Source organism: Rhinatrema bivittatum, chromosome 9 (genome assembly GCF_901001135.1).
Source record: "Rhinatrema bivittatum chromosome 9, aRhiBiv1.1, whole genome shotgun sequence".
Lineage (NCBI taxonomy): Eukaryota > Metazoa > Chordata > Amphibia > Gymnophiona > Rhinatrematidae > Rhinatrema > Rhinatrema bivittatum.
Window position 1 is genome coordinate 264,467,597 of NC_042623.1, and position 18,665 is coordinate 264,486,261.

At 42.2% G+C, this 18,665-nt stretch overlaps 1 protein-coding gene across 5 annotated transcripts in view; it reads right to left on the minus strand.

The window, feature by feature from the left end:
• Window positions 1–11,265: 11,265 nt before the first annotated feature.
• LOC115098554 (schwannomin-interacting protein 1) overlaps window positions 11,266–18,665 on the minus strand; it is a 944,827-nt gene continuing 937,427 nt past the window's right edge. For all 5 annotated transcript variants that reach the window (XM_029615175.1, XM_029615176.1, XM_029615177.1 and 2 more), the window contains 2 exons: window positions 17,179–17,272; window positions 11,266–11,949 (listed from right to left, as the gene is read on the minus strand). In XM_029615175.1, the coding sequence (XP_029471035.1) occupies window positions 11,898–11,949; window positions 17,179–17,272 (146 nt within the window). In that variant the 3' untranslated portion in view covers window positions 11,266–11,897. The remainder of the gene's footprint in view (window positions 11,950–17,178; window positions 17,273–18,665) is intronic.

The window sequence follows — 18,665 nt, forward strand, 5'->3', positions numbered from 1 at the left end:
CCCCCCTCCCCCCATGTGTCTGTGCATATTGTAGTCTAGCAAATGCTTGGAACTCCTTACCAAAGCCTGAGAGAGACTTGAGTTGGCCCTTAAGGGTTCGCTATGGAATCGTTAACTTATGGTTGGGCATAGGTAGGCGTTTAGGGGCTGCCAAACTGTTTCGACTTCTAGCTTATTCAAATTTTTGTAATGAGTGCTAACATCTTCAACGCTTCCCGCATCTGAATAACAATTAGTCACTTCTGGACCTCTCGGTGTCTCTGTTATAGTTATCTTCTTATAACATTCTCAACCACAGTTTTTTTACACGCCACTGCTTACATCTTCTACGCGTACCGCGTCTAAATGACAGTTAATCACTTCTGACACTGGTAGCATCTCTGTTATAGTTATCCCTCTTTTTTTCTTTTAACACTCTCAGCCACAGTTTTTTTTTACACGCCACCTTTATATTCCCAACAAACAAGGTTAATACTATACTTGAAGCGCCTGATCAACTTAGCTTTATGCCAATTGCCTCCCGACATGATCATGTTTCGATACAGTCCATTTTCCTTCATCAGGGGAGTCTCTATCCTTTTTCTTCACCGTCGGGACCTCTCATATCATGCGGCTGGCGTCTAGTGCTGGTGTCATCTCCATTATTTCTCTCCTTTTTAAACTGATCAACTGATCCAAGGTGCACCAATGGTATAGTCACGTAACCTGCGTTCAAACGTCTGTCACTTGGCTCAACTTGTTACCAAATACCTTCAATGCAGCTGTGTAACCTATGTTTTTTTGAAAAAGAAGACCGGGGGGTATTTATTTCATTCATATTAATGATTCCCACTCGATATCCTCATTTAAAAATCCAGGGTTTATAGTTTTTAATTTAAAAATCCAATTTTGCTCACAGTAGTTCAACTCTTTTTTATATCACCTCTTTGATTCTTCTCTTCAACAGAATCGATAACTGTCCATCGGAGATCCTCAAAACTGTATTCATTTTCTATACAATGCTCCACAATTGGGGCTTCCATCATTTTTGTGTTTAGTCGTGATTTGTGTTCAATCAACCTTGTTTTCACTGCTCTGGAAGTCCGTCCTCTATAATTTTTAGGGCAGGGACATTGAATGATGTACACCTCAGTTGTGGACAAACAATTCATCTCCCATCTTCTTGTCACCTTGTACCCCGTAATCGGATCTTTCCAGTCCAATCTTTCCATTGTCAGTTCATCGAGGATTACCTGTTAGCCAATTTTTTAGATTTCGGAGGATTTGTTCCACGAAAGAAGAATTTGAGAAACAAGCACAGTAGCTTAAACAGAAGTTCCAAATGAGGGGTTACCCCAAAAAAGTGATCAATCAAGCCTATAAAAGAGTGAAATATTCGGATAGAGAACAATGATTGGAATATATAAATAAAGAGAACCAGATCAGGTTGACATGTATTTTACCACAGAGTACGATAACATCAGCTATAATAAATTCCATACATAAATATTGGCATGTACTTGCGTTGCATGAAGTCTTCCAAGATACACCCCTGATAGCTACAAGGGGTCCTAATATACGGGATTGAATAGTAAATGCGGACATTGCTAAGTACAGAAACAGCAATGTCATTAAGGGAAGACACAGTAAGTGTGGAAAATGTGATGTATGAACTGACAATGGAAGGATTGGACTGGAAAGATCTGATTACAGGGTACAAGGTGACAAGAAGACGGGAGACAAATTGTTTGTGGTGTACATCATTCAATGTCCCTGCCCTAAAAATTATATAGGACAGACTTCCAGAGCGGTGAAAACAAGGTTGATTGAACACAAATCATGACTAAACACAAAAATGATGGAAGCCCCAATTGTAGAGCATTATATAGAAGATGAACACAGTTTTGAGGATCTCTGAAGGACAGTTATCGATTTTGTTGAAGAGAAGGATCAAAGAGGTGATATAAAAAAGAGTTGAACTACCGCAAGCAAAATTGGATTTTTAAATTAAAAACTATAACCCCTGGAGGTTTAAATGAGAATATCGAGTGGGCATCATTAATATGAAGGAAATAAATACCCCCCGGTCTTCTTTTTCAAAAAAACATAGGTTACACAGCTGCATTGAAGGTATTTGGTAACAAGTTGAGCCAAGTGAAGTAGATGTTTGAACGTAGGTTACGTGATTATACCATTGGTGCACCTTGGATCAGTTGATCAGTTTAAAAAGGAAAGAAATAATGGAGATGACACCAGCACTAGATGCCAGCCACACGATATGAGAGGTCCCAAGGGTGAAGAAAAAGGATAGAGACTCCCCTGATGAAGAAAAATGGACTGTATCGAAACATGATCATGTCGGGAGGCAATTGACATAAAGCTAAGTTGATCGGGCGCTTCAAGTGGTTCAAGAACTGGGTGGATAATTTGCATTTTCTAATTATGTTGAAAACCAGACCTGTTTCTTTGAGGCCTGGAGTTTAGAACTTCTTCCAAAATCGTGTTTTAAGTGGGTGAAAAATATAAGTTGAACTGGAGGAATTTTATACTCTCATTGAGAAAGGTGAAGCCATTTTCATGAGACTCGAGAAAATTAAAAAGTCATGGGTTAGGAGGCAATGTTCTATTGTGGACTGGGAACTGGTTAAGAGATAGAAACAGAGTATAGGACTAAATGGTCACTATTCTCAATGGAGAAAGTTGAATAATGGAATGCCCCAGGGATTTATACTGGGACAGCTGCTATTTAAATATATTTATAAATGACTTAGAGAATGGATCAAAGTTGCTGATTTTACAAAATTATTCAAAGTTGTTAAATTTCATGAGGATTGTGAGAAATTGCAGGAGGATCATGCAAGACTAGGACACTGGGCATCCAAATGGCAGGTAACATTTAATGTGTACAAATGTAAAGTGATGCACGTAGGAAAGAGCAACCCAAATTATAGCTACCACAATGCAAGGTTCCACATTTTGGAGTCATCACCCAGGAAAATGATCAAGGCATCATCATGGATATGTTGAAATCCTCCACTCAGTGTGCAGTAGTGGCCAAGAAAGCAAATAGCATGCTAGGAATTAGTAGGAAAGGAATGAAGAATAAAATAGAGAATATCATAATGCTTCTATATGGTTCCGTGGTGCAACCGCACCTTGAGTATTATGTGCAGTCCTGGTCACTGCATCTAAAAAAAGATAGAGCAGAATTAGAAAAGGCAACCAAAATGATAAAAGGGATGGAATGATTCCCCTTTGAGGAAAGGCTAAAGAGATTAGGGTTCTTCAATTTGGAGAAAAGATGGCTGAAGGGAGATATGATAGAGGTCTATAAAATGCATGGAGTGGAACAGTTAAACATGAATTGGTTTAATTTTTCAAAAAGTATAAAGACTAGGTAATACATTTAAGACCAATAGGAGACAATTTTTTTTATACAATACAATTAAACTCTGGCAATCATTGCCAGAGGATGTAGTGAAAGATGTTAACCTAACTGGGTTTAAAAAAGGTTTAGACATGTTCCTGGAAGAAAAGTCCATAAACCATTTTTAAGGTGGACTTGTGGAAATCCGCTGCTTATCCCTAGGATAAGCAGCATTGAATCTATCTACTCTTTGGGATCCTGTTAGCTACTTCTGACTGGCTTGGCCACCGTTGAAAACAGACACTGGAGTTGATGGACTTTGGATCTTATTCAGTATGGCAAGTCTTATGTTGTTAATCTCTTCACCTCAATTTACTATATTGCTAAGCAGATGGTTTCATTTTCACTCTTACCATAACAACAGGAATAGAAACTTGTGCTTGTTCTGTAATAAACGGCGTAGTCTGAGGTGGGGATTTAAACTTCTCGTAAATCTCTGCTCTTTGATTTTTTTGGGGGAATGTCCTCTGCTCCGTGGAGGCAGCTGATACTTGTACTCTTTCCAGGGACGGTCTGTGACATAATCACTAGCCTCTTACCTCTGCTCATCTGCATTAAAATGTATTTTACTGCTTGGGTTTTGTTTTTTTTTTTTAATGAAGGCAACACAGGGGGGCTGTGAGACTCCATCATCTCATCAGTATGGCTACTCTGCTTTGCTGCTGTCCAGCTAGGACTATTGACCAGTTAGAAAAGGGAAAGTGCTGCTCAGAGCCCACAGCTGTGGCCACTACACACAAACTCAGGACAATTCAGGCTCTTGCTCTAAGGCACTGGCAAAAAAAGCAAACAAGCCGGGCCACATGAGAATTCTTGGGCTAAAACGAGACTGACTTTTGACCCCCTTCTCTCTCTCTGCAGGGGTTTCTGATTTCTTCCCTCCGAAATGGTTACAAAACTATTAATTCTGAAAATAAACTAAATTTCAGTTCCCAAAAAAAATGGAATAAAACTGTCCCAACACCGTTGTTTGCAGGAAGATATGCAAATGAGTATGGGGGCGGGGAGCAAAACCATCTGATGACATGTAAAGGGTAAGTTTAATTTTCAAGCAAATCAGTCTCGGGTCTCTCCTTGGGACAACCCTGCCATCAGAGGCTTTTCATTGTTACGAGAGAAAATACTCCAACAACACTGCTTATGAGGGCTACCATAGTCTGACATCTTATTCTTACTCACAGTTTCCTATGGATTTGGTCCATCACATCACCTTTTCCAGCTCAGACTTCATGAAAGTACAAACTGAAGTGCGACAGTACACACAGTACAATTATATTCTTACTGCATTGCTTGTGCAAGTTCAATTTTTACAGTTGTTGCTAGGATTGTTCATTTGCAGTAATTAAACCATTAACCCCTCTGCTAAGGGGGTCCAGGCGGTGTACAGGTGAAAACAAATGCATACCTATATAAGAATCATGCAACTGGAGCACTATCCAGAACAATGTCGTGGCAGTGTTATACGTTTTTGTTCCTTAGCCACTCCCTGCATAGCTTTGGCAGGTGTCGTGATGAAAGGTGAGCTTGCTGGCAGAGGGCAGCCGGCAATCCTCAACGAGTCCTCCGTTCATCATCCCTTCTGTCCCGACACATGCACCAGTCCCTGTAGATGAAAAACATCCCCATGATGCCCTGCTGCTAACAGCCCACTTCACCAGAGGGATGGTGCTCTGCGGGTGATGCTTTGTACTATTCACTTGGCAGTGGTGGGGTAGGAGGTGTGGATACATGGACCAAACGCTGTTTTAAGACATTTTACTTCCAGACTATGAAGCAACAAAGATGTAAATTTTGAAAAGGGGGTGTAGACTTTCTATAGATCTTCTAGCAAGTATCTCACTCTGAAAAAGTAGCTATGAATGTTACATTAGTAGGTATTTAAAAGCAGTTAAGGGAAAAGCACCCCACTCTCTATGCTGGACTGATCTACCAATCAAGACATTTCATTGACCGAGGAAATCCTTGTGCTTTCACAGGATTAAAAATTTCTTTTGGGGGAGTGAGGAGAGAGAGAGTGAAATGGCCTTTCTATAAGTCAATGACTCTAGAGAAACAGTTCTAGCTGCAAGGCAATTTGATTGTAAGCTCTTTTGTGACGGGAGTTGCTGTACCTGAATTCTAAAAATGCTGTGGGTTTTTGTTTTTTTTTTTAATATTTTACGTTTCAGCGCTTCAAAGCAGATTATATTCAGGTACTGTGGGTATTTCCCTATCCCCAGAGGATTTACAATCTAACAGACCGATTCAGTAAAGTCCGTGGGTGAGTGGGCGAATGCCCACTCGCCTGTGCGCGCGATTCAGTATTTAAATGAGGCCCGGCGGTAGAAACAGGCAAAGAGGCGCTAGGGACACGCTAGAGATGGCTGTCAGTGGGTTTGACAGCCGACGCTCAATTTTGCCGGCGTCTGTTCTTGAGCCCGCCGACGGCCATGGACTCAGAAACTGGACACCGGCAAAATTGAGCGTCCGGTTTTTGACCTGACAGCCGCGGGCCGACTTTTTTTTTTCTTTTACCCTTCAGGACCTCCGACTTAATATCGCCATGATACACAATGTAGCTCCGTCGGAGCACACTGTACTGCATCGGCCAGTTAAGTCTGTACCTGAGGCCATGGAGGCTTCCCCAAGGTCACAAGGAGCAACAGTGGGACGTGAACCCTGGTCTGGCTGGTTTGTAGCCCACTGCTCTAACCACTAGGCTATACCTCCACTATCTTAGCCTTGTTTGGAAAGAGAGGCTAAAAGTCCCTATCCCCTGAAAACATGCAGAGGCAGGGCTTCAGGAATGCCTCCTAGCAAGGCTGTGTGTGGTGGGGGTGATAGGAGGGGCTAGAAGTGGGGAGAGATGATTGTGGGGGATTATAGAGCTGTGTGGATGTGGTAGCTGGGGGATGGATACTAGAGGTGTGCACTTTTGGGTGGGTGGAAGCATGAGACGTGTTTTATTTTGGGCTATGACTGTGTTTGTAAGAAGCTGACATGGCTGTGAGGATTGTGTGTCAGTTGGATGCATGTGTGGAGGGGGTATCCGAGGGTATAGGTATGTCTGTGTGTGGGGAGCTGTAAATGAGTGTGTTTGTGTGCGTGTGTGTGAGAGGGTTCTAGAGAAGGGGAAATTACGTGGCAGGGTTGTGTGTGGGTTTTTTGGGTGTATGGCTGTGTGTGACTTGAGACGCTACATCATTTATTTTCGCTGCGGGGTGAAGGTGTCTTGAGAGCAGGTGTGGGGGGCAGGTGGGGGCATGTAGACTTGTGTGGTGTGCACGCAGATGAGAGGGGATGGGGGGTGTACATTGTGGAAGTGCCTTTTTCTGTCTTCCTTTGCCACTTGCTTAATTTCCCAGTCTCTGCTCTGTGGGCAGGACTGGGGATGGGGTAGGGTACATTTGTAATGCAGCACTGGCCAACCTAACAATTCAAACAGCTTCTAAGTTTTTCAGATTGATCATAATGTGATGACTTTTTTTTTTGGAGGCTTGTCAAAACATGCTGAGCTAATGCTTCTGCTTTTGAAACTCATCCAAGCGACTCACATTTTCTTCCTGCATGCCAAAGTTGGTGAATTTCCCTCTTTCAGTTTGGGTGTATGGCTGTGGGAGTGGGCCTGGTTTTTTTTTTTTAAACACAATTCTTTCCAATATTTCGTCTGCTGGAAAGTATTTTAAAAAAATAGAAAAAAATGGGGCCTATTACGGTTGTTGCTTGTGTTGGGAGCAGATAGCGTCGTCTTCCACACCTCCCCTGCTCAGATTACTACATTTCTTCTCCAGGTCAGCTGGCCAGAGCCTTGCTCCTTTAAGGATGGACAAAGAATCTCCACCCGCCTCCAGCACAGTAAGAGTCACAGCACAGCCAAAACCACACCCCCCCCCCCCGCAACATTTGCATAATAGGAGTGGATTGATTAAATTCATAAGTGGATCCTCCGTTGCTTGAATCTACACGTGTGTACTTTCAGTCATAATTAAAGAGGAGAAAGCGGCCACGGTGCTGGTTGAAAAGAACACAAGTATATTTAATTTAAAAAAATAAATACATAAATGCACATCACAAGGAGCAAGTAAGCGCCTAACTTCTTTACTTTACATCACTGCTGACAGCACTTAAGTGGGCAGGGGTATTTTTAGCTACATAAACTGATCTTCCCCTACCGGTGGCTGGGACAGAAGACTGGATTTGTGCAAGCAGGCTGAAGAGCAGGAACGTAGTTTTGAAGTTTGGTACCCACTGAAAATGTAGTCTCGTGTGTGCGGGTAACTCTCTCGGCTTTCACTGGGACATATTAAGGCCAGGTCATAGAAATCACAGGAAACTAGTTTTAGCAGACATGCCCAGAGTTGTAAAGGTGGAAAAAGTTACATAACAAACCTAATAGGATACACAGACATTTAGCAGCCCAGGAAAAGATTACTAAGGGGGAAAAAGTGAAATTTATAGTTTGCCATGAAAATATTAAATCTTTGAGCTAGAGAGTGAAATTGAAAATTTATAATGCACATAAGAGATAACACAGAATATATGACTTTGTCAACGTGAAGGATGGAAAGCAAGCAATCTGGCCCTCTCTTTCAGGACTGAATTTTCTCAGTCATGCATGTGCAGAGAACAGTTTATGCACAAAAATAGCTGTTATAAAATCCTCTGGGCCTCAGTACACATAAAAGTAGATGTGTAACCCCGTTGCACACATATGTTTATGCAAACTGGAAAGAGCCGGTCCAGGGCGAGGGGCAGAGTTCGTACTTACAAGCATGCCTTTTGATTTTAAAAGTCTGCATGCAGGTTAACCTGTAGGAGTTGCAGCTTCTGAACAGGAGGTGTAACTTTGTGCAAGTTTAAGCTATGCGCATGGCAGGCTAATTATCCAAGCACTTTCAAAGCAAACTTATGCATACAAGTTCAGTTTGAAAATGAAGGCTCATTACACAGAATTTACTCCTTCCCGCCCAGTTATAAAATCATTCTCCCTAAGCTGAAGTAACTGGAGATTGTGCAACAGAAACAGAGACCATGCCAGCAAAGACGAGGCGGTCTGTCTCATCTGCCCACTTTCTTTTCTGTTGCAATACCACAGAGCACTTGCTCATTGGTTTTACCCTCCATTCTTCACAACTAAGGGTTTCTTTCAACTTAACCTCTGCTTTCTTCAATTTCGATACTGTTTTGGCTTTCACCAGCTCCAGTGGAAGTCTGTTCTGCATATCCACTATCGTTTCTGTGAAGCAGCGTTCCCTTATGTTACTCCAACAGTAAGTCTGCCCCCACTGAACCCCATATCATAACCCCTCATCACAGAACTTCCTTTGCACTGAAAAATGCTTGCTTCTTGTGCATTTATGTCTGTGAGGTATTTGAATGTTTCATCGTATAGTACTTATGGGTGCATACTATATACCTGGCTTCTCTCTGTTGGAGATTCGGCCTCGAGGTGGACACGAAACTCCAGATTCCATCCCACCAGCGATTGGTACAGCGGCAGCCTCGCGTCATTTTCTTTTCAGTCACCTCCCTACGCACCCCAGCATTCTTCACAAAGCAACTTAGTACATGAAGGCAAATAAAAGACCAATCAGCTCATTTAGTCTGCAGAGATATTCTGTCCACACTGCCAAGAGTACATTCCAGCTGCCACACACACACAGACACACACAAACACACACACACACGTACACACACACACACACACACACACAGAGTGTGATCACCTGCAAGATATTCATCTTACCCTGGACAGCCCTTTTTAATGTCTTCCTTCTTGGCACGCCAGGTTGGGTAGATGAAATTGCAAGATCCCATCTTTCCCAGGCCTAACCACAAATCTTAGTAATCTCTATAGCCAGCAATAAGTGTGGTCGCTGCCCAAATCCTCAGTCTCCATGGTCCCCTGCACAGCCTGCCAGACAGACCTGGCTTTTCTCCCACCTGCCAGCTTGTAGGATATTGTTCCTTATCCAAGTCAAGTTTTTACTCTGGTTTTCTACCATCCTGGGTAGATCAGGGTTGCTATCTCACCCCAGGAATAGCCAGAGTGATCCGGACCTGGTTTTGCTCCAGGACTGGAGCAGTCTGGCATGCATGGATTTATACATCTAACTTTCCCACTGACTTCCGAACTGTTCAAAGAATTGATTTTATGGGGTTTTTTTTTTTTTAAATTAATGTACATTGTGATGACTTAGATCCCCGCTGCAGGTAATATTGCTGAAACATGGCCATGTAGAGTCTTATGACTTAATCTATGCATATTTAATAAAGTAATACATTTTTAGATATTTTGTTTGTTTTATTTATATATGTATTGTGCTTTTAAATATATATATGCTTGCTTCTGTCATGTGCAGCACACTTACCTACTCCTCTTTGTTCATTACTGCTAGCATCCACCCTTGCATTAGTTTGCTGCCTCTCTTTTTGTGTTTTCTGGAATCAATCCTGCCTCCAAAGAACCACTGAACTGAGCCGTGAGTGGAACAGCCAGAACCTCTAAATACTGCACGGGTGCTCCTGACAAGAAGCATTATGTGCCTTGCATATATTACAGGTTTTACTTTTACCTTCTTTAAGCTTTATTTCCTGCGATTTCTCTGAACCCTTAGGAGCAGTCATGTTCATAACTGTGTCAGGCTAAACTTGCACGCTGCATCTGATCGGCTCCCATGTCTCCAACAGCATTCTGTACGCCGGAAGAACCAGATAACCGCTTCACGGGGCACAAAGGCTATTATCTTGAACAGACAGCAACATAAGCCCTATGCGTGCAGGATGTAAGATACAGATTTTCAGGTGATTTACAAAAGTGACATGAAATAATGCACCCATAAGCAATAACTATTTGAGGAAAGGTCCATGGTGGGCAGGGCTATTACTAGAATAAAAGCCAAGCCTGGAGGAGCTGAAAATCCGGGGCGGCGACCCACGTGGGCATCCTGTGACGGTAAATACTCTGTGCGGCATTTCTCCTTCTTTTCTTTTATGAAGCCGACGGCAACGATCCGCCGGTGAAAGAAGCTCCTCCTAAGGAATTAACCCAGTGTGTTTCTTTCAGACTGCTTAGGAACGTAACTAATAGTCTACTTAGCACATAATTAAACCAAAAAAAAAAAAAAAAACCCTCTCCCTCCTCCACTACCCAATGGCTGTGGTATTTAGTGCCTGTAAATACCCTGCCGGCCTATGGATTTTACCCAGGCAAGGTATTATCTGTCATACAATGTCCTGTCCGGAGCCATTATTGCTAGAACTCCTCCCCCCTCCCCCTGTTTTCTCAGGCTCCTCTGGACTTCCAGTACAGCTGGGCCCTGCTGCCGTGAGCTTTCATTCTCAGCTATCTATAGGGATTTCCCCCCCCCCCCCCCCCTGTTTTATATCCCTTTCTTAAATTATGTTTACTCCAGCTGGGACTTGGCACCAGGGCTCTTTGGGTGTGGCCACTGGAAAATGACAGACTCGCCCCCCAGGGCTACCAACACCATCTCCTTGGCAGTCCCCACCCGACCCCCCCAGGAACAGAAGAGGGAAGCTGGGAAATCCAGGCCAGGTCTTTCAGTGAGCACGGTGCCCGCCCAGCTAGAATTTGTTTTAAAGGTGGTTTGTTTTCTTTTTTCCCTTCATGCTACCTTAAAACTAAACACTACAGGCCTTATGTACATTCTGAACAGCTCTCAAAGAAAAAATAATTGTAGGCATTTCTGGCCTACAACGTTATTGGTGCAGTCGGTCAGACTGCTCGGACCCCGACCACAGACGCTCCCCCCCCCTTTGCCTTGCGATTTTAAAATCGACCAGGAGGGCAAACACCGGCTGACGCATCACCAGGACACTCCGCGGCACCGTCCGACAAAAAGACTTATCATATGAAACAAATTTTAAACTTTTATTTTACATATTTTTACATAAAACTTTCAAGATAACTTTCAGAATCCAACTGAATGTTAATAGCACATCTAAAAAAAATAATAATAAAAAAAAGAGTCAGATAATCAACATTCACAAAATGTTGAAAACTGATTAAAAGTATAGAGAGAGATTACTGAAAGCTACGATGTCACTACGAGGCAGGCATGTAGTTCTTGACTTGTATAGCACCGTCAATTACAGTTTCTGTGTTTAAAACTACGGTGAATAATAAAGGAGTAGTCATGGCAAAAATACTGTTTCAACTTAAAAGTCTCTAAAAAGAAAAACAAAAAAAACCAAACCACCCCTCTGGCTCTCCCTCCCCGTAGTTCTGCAGTTAAGCACTGTACATTCTTTTCTGTAATAACATTTTCTTAAAATGCCTGATATTTAGTGGCACAAGTAAAAAGTTAAAATAAATTAAGAAGCGGAGGCCAATCACTGGACATAAAGCTTTGCACGTTATTCAATGACTAACACTGATTTTTCTTGTGCACCATCTTTAGCATCAGCGTTTGTACAACCACAGAAGCAAAATAAATTCTAGCTTGCTTTCCTAATGTGATGGTTTTCCTTTTTTCCCCTTCCCCACCCTTTACTTTGCAGGCATTTTCTCTGCCAAGTGCTTCTGCTGACTTTCAGCATGTCTGAAAAATAAAAAACAGAAGAAGGTTAACCAGGTTCTGGCCGGCTCACTGCCAAAACCACCCTCGCGAACGCAAAGGATGCGAGGACAGGCAGTGCAAACTGCCTTTAGGCCTAAATGCAGTTTCTCACACACTGGCGTCACACTTCTTAGCTAGGCTGATTTCATGTCAATATTAACACATCACAATATATAAGTGGTTTCGGAGCTACAGGAGCGAGATGGAAGGAGAATTCCTGAAGATGCCATTCACGTTTTAAGGTGGAGCAATTAGCTCTTTAATGTATCTGCATCTTGGAATCTAATTTAGCGTTCCTCACTCAAGCTTTACAAGCAGCAGTCCTGATCCAGCTCCACAAATTAAGAGAAGAAAACGATTTGATTCATTAGCTGAATTTCAGGCTGGTTTCAGATGGTATCACAGTACTGAAGCTGTGATGGTTTCTATGACTGACAACTTAACATTGATGCTTGATGGGGGGGGGGGGGGGTTCGAACGCTGTTCTGATCATTCTTGATCTCAGAGCTACACTCAATACCATCAATCACATATTTCTAAGACGACATCTGTCAGAGGCTGGGATTAGAGGATGGCCTCTAGATTGCTCATCCTTTTATTGTGGATAGAACACAAAATGTGTATAGGGAAGACAGTGTCTCTTCTATCTAAGGTGTTATATGGGGATCCCAAGGTTCACTACTGCTTTTCAATGTTCATTACAGCCATTGACATGCAATTAGTGATTACTGTACTACCTATTTTTTCTTTGCTAATATACAGTTGTATTCTCCAATAGATGGTGATCAGGTACAGCAGGGGCAGCCAACTCTAGTCCTGAAAAGCCAGCCAGACAGACCTGATTTTCAGGAATGAATATGCATGAGACAGTTGTATACAATGGATTGCATGCAAAATTGTCTTATGCATATTCATTGTGGATCCTGAAAACCAGGTCTGTTTGTGGATCTGGAGGACTGGAGTTGGCCACTCCTGAGGTAGAGGTTTTGGAAAGACTGGGCAAGTGTCTGGCTGCTATCAGAAACTGAATGCTCAATCTTAAAATTAAATCTGGTAAGGACCGAGGCCCTGTGGGTCCGAAAAAATGAGATATAGTTTCCAGAGCCATGTTTCAATGAGTATCTACATGAACAGAAGTTGACACAACCTCTACATGCTACAAAATTAACATGACATCTTTCTGCAATAATGCAAAATTGCTATTTGCTAATTTTAAGAGACGGAAAATAATAAAAAAAAACAGTGAATATGGCATGTACAAAAGTTTGGACATCCTTCTAGTTGATTGATTAGTACTTTTAAAAAGTTATTAAGGCCCCCAAAATTGGAGGACTCATTAGGTTTTAGATAGTCAGGTGAAGACAATTCCATACTCTGAGATCCTTCTAACCTCTCAGGTGGTGATTGTTGTCTGGGTTCTGTTCTGCAGATCTGACCTGTTTTTGGACAGTTCTCAGAGGTTTTTCTTGGTCTTCCAGTTCTTGCCTTGACGTCAAAAGTTCCATGTGAGGTACATTTCTTAGTAATGTTTGACAATTCAAATGGCTATCTGGAAGCATTCAGAGATTTTTTTTAAAAAAAGCTTTCACCTGCTTCGTAACAGTGAATTATCTTCATTTTCAAATGCTCAGACAGCTGCTTAGAGGAGCCCATGACTGTTGAAAGTAGACAGAACAATCAGCACCTGAGAGGTTAGAAAGGCCAGAGTATTGGGCAGATTTTTAATCCTACGCGCGCATGTTATAAAATCCAGGGTCGGTGCACGCAAGGGGATGCACACTTGTGCATCTTGCGCGCGCCGAGCCCTAGGGGAGCCCCGATGGCTTTCCCCGTTCCCTCCAAGGCCGCTCCGACATGATATCACGTTTCACGTCCTATTGCCTCAGGGACCCTCCGGATACATGATTATCTTCAAAGAAGTCGTCCGCTCAAAAGAGTCAGAATGAATCCTCTAATTCTCTTCTAAAGAAAAGTACTGTGAATGAAAATCATAATCATGTATCTGGAGGGTCCCTGAGGCAGCAGGATGTGAAACATGATATCATGTCGGACTCTGGATCCTAATCAAGGGGAAGTATTGCAGCTGGCATTCTCTTTTTTAAAAAAATTGAAAAAAAACTTTATAAAAATCTTGAAAGGACCAATGATTAAAGGTTACCCCGAGTGGTGAAAATACAGAGTAAATGTCATGCTCGGCATTCGCGGGGTGGTATGAAGATCCAAGTTATAAAATATTTAAAGTAGATTTCTCTGCAAGTTGAATAGATATAAGTTGGACACAACATCTTTTAGGACAAGTTTAATGTTACAGCATGTAGAGGGTTCTGGTCACACAGAGATTCATTGAAACATACAATCTGACTGGGGTGCCTAAACCTTTGCACATACTATTTCTATGCATGCACTCCCATTGTATGAAAATACCTCCCATATACATTCATTATGGCTATCCTGCTAGATCCCAGGGACCAGATTGAGAATAAGTACACCAATGCGCAGGGCTCAATTCACCCAAATTCAGTTTGGCCTTTAGAGGGTAAATAATGGGAAATATACAGAAGGAAATCACATGACAGGCAACAAGGAAATTATGAGAGCCTTGTTGGTGACCACAAGCATGGCACTGCAAAGGGATTTAAAGCAGCCTTATCCATATGACAAAATTAGCTAGAGATTAATTGGATAAAGGATTTCAGGAAAGATAAGAAGGACAGGAGGTGTGATCCAGACTTCCTAGCCACATAGCCTATTTTTAATTTTAGTATTTTCAACCCTGAATCTTATAAGCAGTACTTCTGTTTTCCAAGTTGGTTACAGCTTTTGAATTTCTTATTTCTTTAAAACAAAGTTTTTTTTCCTTCAGCAAAAGGATAACAGTAATGAAAAGAGTTATTACAGGTCAGTACTATAAAGACAGCTGATTTTAAAGCAAAGACTGAAGATCAGAAACCAAAGAAAACAAATTAGGTTTAGGCTTATATGCCCTGTATTTCTGATATTAGTTCTATCGATGGGGTTTATGTCTTTTAGTTGGTTATTACATAATGCATGTTTGCAGATTTTTATCTTTTTGATATATTTATTCTATTTATACTTGATTTGGTGTGTATGATTATACTGTTTTTATGTGTTGTGCTTTTAATTATTTATACTGATGTATGGTTTTATATTTTTGTAAAACACCTTGAGCCTTTATTGAAAAGATGGCATTAAAAATAATTGAGTTTTTAGTTATGATGCCAATTATAGTAAATATTGTTTGCTATAGGAATATTTGCTGCTGAGATGAAGAGCATGGTTAACACTGAGCGGTGAGGTTTAACAGAGTTGTCAACTTTATATTGTTTTGAAGCTTTAGGCTGAATAACGTATACCCCCAAATGCAGATAACTAAACAAAACACGGACCCATGTTGGGAAACATTTGAATGAACAGCTGTGAACACTGATTGGCTGCCAGAAGAGAAATAAGCGCGTTGTTTTTAATTGCAATACCTTAAAAATGACTAAAAACAAAATTGAGCTATGACAATGTGATTAAATATAAGGCAATCTGAAGGCCAATTAAGCCAGTACTGCCTATTATGGTGGTCTTGAAGAACTACAAGAATGCCTCGTTTAATGGAGGCATTGTTTTAGTTACAGTCTTGAGTGCCACACCTGTTTCACATCCATAGAACACTTCCTGCCATAGTCCATGTGTACGAGTTTACTTGTAAACAGGGATTTCTCACTGGCTTCTGTTCTAGGATGAGATGAGACACAAGTGGTGTTTCTCTCTGTCTCACTTCCTTTGTGGGTACCTTGGTTAGAATACTATTCCCTGGTATATCCTTTGCGGCTGTAGCACACATGGTAGAGAAGAACTGCCCATTGTGCTTCCACAAGAGAGGTGCCTTGCTGAATGAGACATGAACTGAAGGACACCTGCAGTGTCCTGTTTAGACAACAACTCTTCTGTATCTTCCCTAAGGCCCTCGGATGATGCAGCTCCGCCCCATGCAGTATATAGGTGCAAGTGCACGCTCTGATAGGAGGTGCGGTGCGGAGCGGAGAACACAGCCTGTGAGTTACTGAATACAGAGGTGAGTTTTTGTAAAGGGGAAAAATTCTTGATATATAGGACTGCTGCAAAAGAAATGAGGGCAAGACAAACTGTGCAAAGAGAATGAGAGATTTAAACTTTTTCTCTGCATTTCTCATACATTTGAATCTTCCCTTGCTCCCATTCATCATTACAAATTATAAATATATTTTTTCAACAGCAAATGACAGACTAGAGTTTTTTTTTTTGACTGTTTTTCCGCATATTTTTAAGTGGTGCAATATGGTGACTGAAGTGGAGAAAGTAATCTTGGCTTCTTGCCCTAGGTGGAATTCAACATGTTTAAGCATGCTCAGTGTGCTTCCTCCATCTCATGTTAGATACTGGTGTCATCTGGAGATCAGCTCTGAAAAGGGATACCAAGTCTGGTGTATTGTAACGAGCTTGCTAATGCATTGTGTGATCAGGGCAGAGGCTTATCTAAACATCAGGGAGAAACGAAGGGTCTCTCTGAACTAAATTTTATTATTTTTTCTTTTTAAACAGAGGATCTGAATCCATATATTTGCTGAGCCTGGTAAAAAGAATTTCCAACAGAAACTTATTCAACTTCTGAGTTTGGGTGAATCGAGCTCACTGTGCAAGTGTTTCTCTCAGTTACCAGAAAATGTTCAGTGTGAGAATCAACAGAAGGACTCGACAAAACTGAGAATCTGTTGACCTGCACTTTTACAGTACAAACTGTACAACTCAAACAGATTGCACTGTCTCCAGAATGCATCATAAGAGAGGCTGCTGAAAATATCAGATGACTGGTAAGCAAACAGCTGCATATTTATGGCTATCATCTGCTAGCACATAATGCCAATGGACTGCAGTTTCCAACATTCCCCTCACAATTATACGGTGCCACTATGATTCACTGAATGACTTCAAAAACCAATGGACCACAGCATCTATAACTGCATTTGCTTAATGTTGCAGAGAAAGGTCAATGCTGTTTGTGCATTATGTCTCCGTGAATGGGACAACATAATCATTTTCTGATTTTACCAGATGCGAGTAGAATATTTGCTCCCCTAAAATATAAAGGTCTTAGTTATGAAGGTGAACATCACAGTGAGCGTGGACTGTGCACATCTATTTGTTTTTGCAACTACTACTGACCTAGTCAAGTCTTCAATGTCCACCAGCATTGCATCCTGCTCCATGTGCAATTCATCTCGAATAAGGAGAAGCTGTACCAATTCTTCATTCAAGCCTATCACAAAAAAAAACAAACAAAAATCCTCAAAACAAAAAAAACTGACATTACAACAGGGCAGAGAAAGGCTGGCAGCTCCACAGCAAGGGCCGTGTACAGTCCTGTGGGTGACCTGATATATACTCCCTGGCCTGGCAATGCTGCAGAGGTGGCATTTACAGCTGCTAAGAGAGGGTGCTTCAGACATCATTCAGTGATGTCATACGGTGGGGGTCAGACTTAACCATTCACATTAGCTGGGTTTTGGAGGGAGCCATGATTATTGGCTACTGGCAGCGGGTTGGGCTGAGTTGGGAGAGGGATATGAAAAAGGGAAGAAAGACCCCTGGACAGATGGGCTCGTATCCTGTAACCCAGTTCTGCTCTGTAGCTGAAGCCCAAAGGAAGCAGCAGAAAACTGCCAGGTCCATAAAAAGCGAGACATACCCAAAACAGCAGCAGGGTAGATCATTACCCGGGGCTAACCTGTGCAAGTGGGGAGTTAGAGCTTAACAAGGGCATTATGCACGTCATTACTTCAAAACCCCTCGATTTGGCATCTCCCTCCTTCCTAGCTTGGCCCTATGTGGTCGGGTTTCGCTGGACCAGTCCTCCCTCCCCACCCCCTCACCTTAAAAACAAAAAAAGGTAGCCGGATTGGAGTGGGACTTGCCCACCCTCCCAAAACGCTTCTTACCCATCTAAAATTCTGGAAGCGCGCGAAATTCCCTCCTCCTGACCCCCAGCCGGGGAAGACCTTACCTCCCCCTCTGGCAGGGCTGCTTCCTGCCTCGCAGCTGATTGGTCCCCTCCACTGTCAGTTGTCAGTGCAAGGACCAATCCCCTTTCAGAATTCTGAAAGGGGATTGGCCCTTCCACTGACAGTGCTGGACCAATTGGCAGACAATGAACAAATTAATATTATGGATCCCTGTAATGCCCGACAAGGCACAAACTGTGGCTCATCTCCTAAAGACAGTGTCTAACAAAATAACCTCTTATGGTTTTCAGTTAACAGAAACCAGAGTTTTCTTTATAGCTGGCAAGGGTCTCCTTCCTGCAGAACACGGTCTTGGACTACAGCCCTTGCCCCCTGAAATATGTTCTGTTGAATACACAGCCTGCTTTGTTAAGTTTCGCTGTCAGGGCACAGGAATGACACAAGTCATGCTGGTGCGCTTTGCTGGTGTAAGAGTGCTCTACCTGCAGCGACTGGGAGAGACATGGAGGCGGTTCATGATGCTTTACCAGAAAATCCCACAGGTTATGTGGCTTCCTAACCAGGGAGACTACTGTGCTCAGAACATTACTTCAAAAAAAAGGAAAAAGGTCCATAAAGGATTGCGCTGTCTCTTTTCATTTTCTGAAGAGCAGAAAGATGAATCCCCCAGAGAGCTGCTTGAAAGCAGCC